Source organism: Lipotes vexillifer, unplaced genomic scaffold (genome assembly GCF_000442215.2).
Source record: "Lipotes vexillifer unplaced genomic scaffold, Lipotes_vexillifer_v1.1 scaffold49, whole genome shotgun sequence".
Classification (NCBI taxonomy): Eukaryota; Metazoa; Chordata; class Mammalia; order Artiodactyla; family Lipotidae; genus Lipotes; species Lipotes vexillifer.
Genome location: NW_006790551.1, coordinates 3,024,887 through 3,032,482, shown reverse-complemented (window position 1 = coordinate 3,032,482; position 7,596 = coordinate 3,024,887). Strand labels below are relative to the sequence as shown.

At 37.7% G+C, this 7,596-nt stretch overlaps 1 protein-coding gene across 1 annotated transcript in view; it reads left to right on the top strand.

Moving 5' to 3' along the window:
• Positions 1-316: 316 nt before the first annotated feature.
• Positions 317-7,596, top strand: part of LOC103087664 (alcohol dehydrogenase E chain) — a 15,236-nt gene continuing 7,956 nt past the window's right edge. The window contains exons 1-5 of the mRNA XM_007463795.1: positions 317-415; positions 3,528-3,629; positions 4,253-4,391; positions 6,349-6,436; positions 6,534-6,753. Of these exons, the coding sequence (XP_007463857.1) occupies positions 398-415; positions 3,528-3,629; positions 4,253-4,391; positions 6,349-6,436; positions 6,534-6,753 (567 nt within the window). The 5' untranslated portion in view covers positions 317-397. The remainder of the gene's footprint in view (positions 416-3,527; positions 3,630-4,252; positions 4,392-6,348; positions 6,437-6,533; positions 6,754-7,596) is intronic.

The following is a 7,596-nucleotide window of genomic DNA, read 5'->3' as shown; positions in this document are numbered from 1 at the left end:
TTACTCCTCCACCTTGCTAACTGCATTATGTGGATTAGAAGTTGGAGCTTAGTTCACACAAAGGGAAAACAGAACTCTGAACACCCTGTGTGGGACTGAGAGAGGAGAAATACATAACCCAGGAAAAAGATATATCTAGGGAAATATTTAACCTGATGAAATCAAGATGTTGCCTGAAATTAGCATATTGCAAACAAAGTCAGTGTTTGAGTGCACTGTTCTTCCTGATTTGACTTGGTCAAAAATAAGCTGATGGGAGGGGCTTCCCGGATCACATGTGTAGAATTGGGCATTATCCAAGCAAACAATAATCTGTGCAATATATCTGTTGTACATACTTAAGCAGGGAAGAGTCTGTAAGAATTCACGTCTCCTGGCCTGCAGAGAAAGCAGAAACATGAGTACAGCAGGAAAAGTAAGGCAATTTTTTTTTACTTTTGGAATTATATTCTAATTAATATAATACACAAAGAGATATAGTATTTAATGAATAACTTAAAATTCATATATAAATTAGAAATAATATATACTGAAATACAACATAGAATATATGCTTCAATATACAAGGTATATTAAACTACAATTGAGATGGGCAATACCTAAATACCTTTAACAAAATGTATAGCATTATGGGCTTCCCTGGTGGCGCAGTGGTTGGGAGTCCGCCTGCCGATGCAGGGGATACGGGTTCGTGCCCCGGTCTGGGAGGATCCCGCATGCCGTGGAGCGGCTGGGCCCGTGAGCCGTGGCCGCTGGGCCTGCTCGTCCGGAGCCTGTGCTCCGCAATGGGAGAGGCCACAACAGTGAGAGGCCCACATACCGCAAAAAAAAAAAAAAAAATGTATAGCATTATACCTATTACAGTCTATATTTCATATGTTAAATAAATGTGAAGTACATCCAATCATGAGTAATTTTCAAATCTAAAGTTAGAAATGAAATGTTTTTATCAAGGAGTTATCTTTATGTTAAGATACCACAATATGAATGTTATTCTTTATAATCATATTCTCTTTATGAGTACAGGAAAGTTAAGTGTGATAAAACTTTTATTGATCTCAAAGCATCAGAACCATCAAGACTAAACAAACCAACATCAACATGCAAATTCTGATTTAAAAGGGTCCTATTATGGCACAATTCAGGAAATTTCCATAGAAATCCTATAGAACAGTTGTCCCCAACCCCTGGGCTGCTTAGAAAAAAAATGGCCTCACAGCAGGAGGTGAAAGGCAGGCCAGCCAGTGAAGCTTCATCTGCTGGTCCCCAACGCTCAAATTACCCCCTAAACCATCCCCCTTCCCCCACCCCCCAGTCCGTGGAAAAATTTCCTTCTGCGAAACCAGTCCCTGGTGCCAAAATGTTGGGGACCACTGCTAAAGAACGACATCTTCTTCATGTAAAAGTCAATGTGATTAAAAAAAAAAAAGTTAATACTGATACAGTTTGAACCACTTATTAGCACTGGGAACAGAGATATTTGGTTCTAAATCTTCCATAGATTCATGTTTATTTGTTCAATGTGCTTACAGCTGCGGAGAAATACATGTGGTTATTCAATACAATCAATTCATGTTGTTTATCTTCTTCACGCAAAAGCCTGTGTAACTGTTTCCAGTAGGTTTGCTGTATTAGGAGTTGATTGCACAATATAACATCTTGCTATGATGACTCAACTGAAAGATTCTGAGGTTTCTACACACACTGTGTGACACACAAAAGGCCTATATCAATGAGATTGGTTGGAAATCTTATGGGTAACCAATTGTCAGTTTTCTTATTCTAACTTTATTTTCATCCATTACTGATTAGCATTTACAGTGGCATATTACATTTCAAATGAAGAATAGTAAAGAAAAACTAAATTTTCCAAAACTCAGCTTGAAAGAGTTCAGAGATCAAAAGGGTAAACCATATGTATTAATGATAATTATAAATTATAGGCAATCAATTCTCACTCCTCAGGTGCAACATCAATAACTTTCAGCTATGATAACACTTCATTTATGTTTACCTTTCCTGCATTGTATGTTCTTCAAATGCTAGATGGCAACAATAATAATACCTACTTTCATAAGGTGGTTGTGAGAATTTAATAAATTCATATTAAATTTTTTCATACTGGAAAGCATTGAAAATAGTGCCTGGTACATAGAAATAATTTAATAAATATTAGTCACTGCTATTATTGTTGTTATTGCTATCTAACCTCTAACCTTTTGTTAATCTTTTACTACCATCAAGTAGTGAAAAGATAAAATGATGTTAATTCTTTGGACACCCAGCTTTGTGATTCTGGGAAAAGTGTTTAGTCAATTACTAAATCAGTTGAGCCTCAATCTTTTCCTCTGTAAAATAAGACTAATAATTCAATAATACTGCCCTGTGAAGTCTGAAAGTCAAACATGTATCAATAACTCACCCAGCACAACCACTTGTGCCTGCTACATCATTGGCACCCAATAATCAACACCTATCTACCATTAGTGTATTATTTCCAAGTACTCTTATATTTATTGTGGAATTGACCATGACAAACACGTTGCAAAGTAGAAGGATTTGGCATACAAATAATGAAATTAATTATCAGATAAATTTCAATTGAACTTTTATCATATTTGCAATATGTTAATTCTCTCTAGAAAAAACTGTCAACTATACAAGCTTTGCAAAAATGAACACAAGTCTTACACTACATTCCCAAGCACTAAAAATGTGTTCAACTTTTATTTGTAAGAACACCTGTAAGTAAGCTATGCTAGCTAGAAAGTCAAATACACAGTTGTCCCATTTTTAAATATATGCATGTGTGTGTGTGTGTGTGTGTGTGTGTTGTTTGTATGTAGAGTTTCAACCTCTACAATTTTGGGCTCAAGTGTAATCTGGAAGAAATCCCTATACATAAATTATATAACAAAACAGAGCTGCCAAAGCTAACTTTCAAATAAGTGATGCAAACAAATAGCACACAGAACAAGTGTAGAGAGAAAATCAAAGGAACAGGCAAATAGAGAGAGAGAAACCCTAGGCAGGGAGGCAAGTCCATAACTGGAATCATAAAGTCAGATCAGTTTGGCTTAAGTGGAGAACTGAGCAAGGGAGAAATCAGTATCATGTGAACAGACACTGAATCTGTCAGCAAAGTGACAGTGATTTAGAACTTCACGTACGAGCCAATAGTTTTGGGTAAACAACAAATTTCAGGACTGCATTAGGAAATAGAAGCAATAAACAATCCTTAGAGAAAAAAAAAACCCATGGTGTTCTTTCCTCATAAAAGAATATATTCCATTTTATCTCAGTGTCTCACTATAGTTAATTCTGTTTCTCTTTCCTTGTGGTATTGCTTTACACATTTTTATAAAGAGGTACTATTATTCTTTTTGCAAATCAACGGTTTTCATTTCTGTGTAACAATGTTAGGTTCTAGGCATGGGGCTAGATGTTGCACGTAAAAAGGTAAAAGACACAATCCCTGACTTCAAGGGTGGGGAAAAACTGGTATCATCTTTCTGTTCAATTTTCAGGTAATAAAATGCAAAGCAGCTGTGCTATGGGAGCTCAAAAAACCATTTTCCATTGAAGAGGTGGAGGTTGCACCCCCTAAGGCCTATGAAGTTCGAATTAAGGTAAAACTTTCTTCCATTTCTATTTAATCTTAGGTTTAAAAATTTCAGAGAGTAATAATGAAAATAACCAAAATCCATTAAGAGGCACTTTTCATATGGTTATCCAGACAGTGGAATTACATTCGTTGCCAAGGAAAGTTGTAAGTATAAATTGTTAAATTTTTTAAAAAGAGACCAAAGAGTATATACAGTATAAACCTAGTAAAATAAAAAAGAACTTATGTGTTAATACAGAAAAATAAGTGCAAAGGAATATATATCCAGATTTTAAATCAATTAGCATTAGATGGTAGCATTTAAGTAACTATTTTCTTGGTGCTAATCTGCATTTCCTACTTCTATACAAAAGATTGCCTCCTTGTATATTATATGACTTAACTATTTCAGAAACAATTATTTCACAGATTATTCCAAATTGTTTAATGCATGAAAGGAAAGTAGAGGAGGGTTTTAGGCTGAATAATCTTGGGTATAAACTGAATTTGTATTTGGGAAGAGTAGGAATTATCAGTAAAACCCGTGAAAACTCTTTAGCGCAAATTCAGGAAACTGGGTATGTTAAGTCCATCTGAGTGAGGGTCATAATCTTTTCTGAATCTAATCATCCTCCCTTTACCCTGTAGATGGTGGCCACAGGAGTCTGTCGCTCAGATGACCATGTGATTAATGGATCTTTGGTCACACCTCTTCCTGCGATCATAGGCCATGAGGCAGCCGGCATTGTGGAGAGCATTGGAGAAGGGGTGACTACAGTAAAACCAGGTACAGAATTCACAGTTGGGAAACGTGCTTTGGTTCAGGACCCCAAGACGATCCAGCCTGGATGATGACACTGAAGTAATAAGAGATGAAAGAACTTGCTCAAGGCTGAGCTAGGACTTGACCAGAGGTCTCTTCCTTTCCTCCCTCCCTGCCTGTCTCAGGCATGTATGCATCCATGCACTCCTGTATTCTCTCCTTCAGCAAATATTTCTTGAGGACCTACTAGATGTCAGCCACCATGTTAGATCCTAGGAATACATAAGGATCAAAAAAGACCCAGTGCCTGCCAGGGTGGAGTTCATAATGAATTAATTCCCATTTTAGTGTTGCTAAGCAGTGTCTTCTATCAGGTCCAAATTAAACTACAAATGAGACAAGGGAAAAAACATGTCTGTGTCCTGAGCCTCTAGATCAGTGTATGGAACCTGTTCTGTACTGACTTCACACAATGGGGATTGTGAGGCCATGACTGAATCAACATTATCTCTTCTGAAGTGGGAAGTGGAGCCCATTCACTGATTTCCCCTTCCAATATGGCCTTCTTTCCTGAACACGGAACGAACGAAACAGACTCGTTGGCAGGAAATGAAAGAGAACTAGCAGAAGGCATCCTGCCGTAAACAATATCTGTTTTATTACCTTTAACCATGATTAAATGTGACTGATTACCAAGTACTATTTTTCTTTAATATTTATTGTATCCTAATATTATTGTATATTAATACAGATAAATATTTTTAGAGGTAAACTGTGAATAAACAGAAAATTTCCATGCTATCATCTCATATAAACTTTATCTATTAAATGTTATCTTTCTGAGTCTTTTGGATAAGTAGTATAGATGATTAAAAATAAATATTTTTAATTCTAAAAAATCACTTTAGCCAGTAGATTTGACCTCCCTGCTTATCAAATACTTAATTGACCTGTGAACAGAAATTAATAAAATCAGTTGTCTGGTTTGAGTTTCAGCTCTCAGTATTTCCTTTAGTTAGAAATCTATTAATAATAAATGACACCCCTACTTTTTTTTTTTTTTTTTTTGCGGTATGCGGGCCTCTCACGGTTGTGGCCTCTCCCATTGCGGGTCACAGGCTCCAGACGCACAGGCTCAGCGGCCATGGCTCACGGGCCCAGCCACTCCGCGGCATGTGGGATCCTCCCGGACCGGGGCACGAACCAGTGTCCCCTGCATCGGCAGGCGGACTCTCAACCACTGCGCCACCAGGGAAGCCCAACACCCCTACTTTTCACTCCTGCTCCCTCCACCATAGCAGTAAAAATGAACTATTCACAAATTATCAGCTACAAACATTGGAAAGTCAGTTCTTATCCTAAAAGAAAGTGTCTAACTTATTATTGAGGGTTGAGGTTTTCAAAGGCATTTCTTAAATTCTTATGTGTCCTATTTTTGTTTGTTTTCCTTAAAAAAGAATTTTTTTTTAAAAGGACTCATTTCATAGTAGAGATAAGCATAATCACTTTGAAAAGCCAAGAAATAGTTGTTGAGATTCTCATTGTTATTGTATCCCAAACTATTACAAAATACTGGATCATCTAGTGGAACTATGGCAGCCTGCTCACAACTTAAATTTGTATTTACACTTACAGTGAGAATATTTGTTTTAATTATTAAGGATTAAATGAGATGATACATATAAAATCCCCAAGAGAAAGGGCACACAATAAAAGATAACTATCAACACAGTGGAACCACTTCTAAAAATCCATGTTGTTTTCCACATTTGCATTTTCTTTGGGCATATTCAGGCATATATAAACCCAAACTGGTAATGATGCTGGCAGGCAATGACCAAGACATAGTGCTGACTGGACCCTATTGTTGGAGACTTTTCAAAGTCAAGTGCCTCTAATACATATGTGTAGGTTCTAAGCTCTAGCTCTATTAATTCCTGAGTAGAAATTTAAGAAGAATTTGTTTTATCCCCTTCCCCAGGTGATAAAGTCATCCCACTCTTTGTTCCCCAGTGTGGAAAGTGCAGTGTTTGTAAACACCCGGAAGGCAATTTCTGCCTGAAAAACAAGTAAGTTTTTGATACTCTCGTTATGCAGCCAAGGAATTTGCACATCAGTTATACTCCTGTCTCATACTCTCATGTGCCTGTGTGTTGCACTGACCAGTGTGACCAAGCCTCGGGGGACCCTTATGGATGGTACCAGCAGGTTCACCTGCAGAGGGAAGCCCATCTACCATTACATCGGCACCAGCACCTTCACCCAGTACACAGTGGTAGATGAGATGTCGGTGGCCAAGATTGATGCAGACTCACCGCTGGAGAAAGTCTGTCTCATTGGCTGTGGATTTTCTACTGGTTATGGGTCTGCGGTCAAAGTTGCCAAGGTAGGAATTACAATGCGTGATAAAACCAGCTACACTCAGACTGTCAGGAGCTAAAAGGAGAGCAGCTTCTCACAGGAATCAGAGATCATGCTACACAGATGTACTGGTAGCTTCTCCCCCCACCACCATAATAACATTGACATGCTCCATAGAATTGAGTCTGTTGATTTTAAGTAGAAAATGCCCTCAGAAGGAACTGCGAGCACATCCTAGAAAATTTATCTGTTAATCACAAATGAAAAGCTGTTGATAATTAACTAAGAGAAAGTAAAGATGTTTTCAATAATTATTCTTCTACATGTGTTTTTCTATGGGATTACTAAATTTTAGAGCTGGGAGCTCGTTTTGTCATTCATTTTGTAGTTAGCACCAACATGAGCCATACACAGCAGTTTCCACTAAGTTCTGAGTCAGGAAAAGTAAATGAAATGAAGGCGTTGCCTTTGAGGAGTATCTAGTCCATGGATCTTCTACTCCCAGAATTATGATCTACAGTAGATTTCAAAGCCTTACCTGATATCTCAATATACTTCCAAACTGAGGGTCGCCAACATACCCACTCTATGGATCTCTATGAGGAAAACAATGAAGCTTCAATGATGCATGAGGCATTTATTCCACTGCTATACCTCCACCCCTGCCACAAATACACACACACACACACACACACACACACACACACACACACACTTCAGAAGTGGTAGATTTTAAGGAGAAATTCTTTAAAGGCTCCTCTTCCCAAAAGGCTGGAAATCTAGTAGTATCCTTTCATTTTATGAAACTGAGGTCCAGAGGCATAAAGCTATTTGCCCAAAATCTCACAACTGGTTAATATGACAGCTG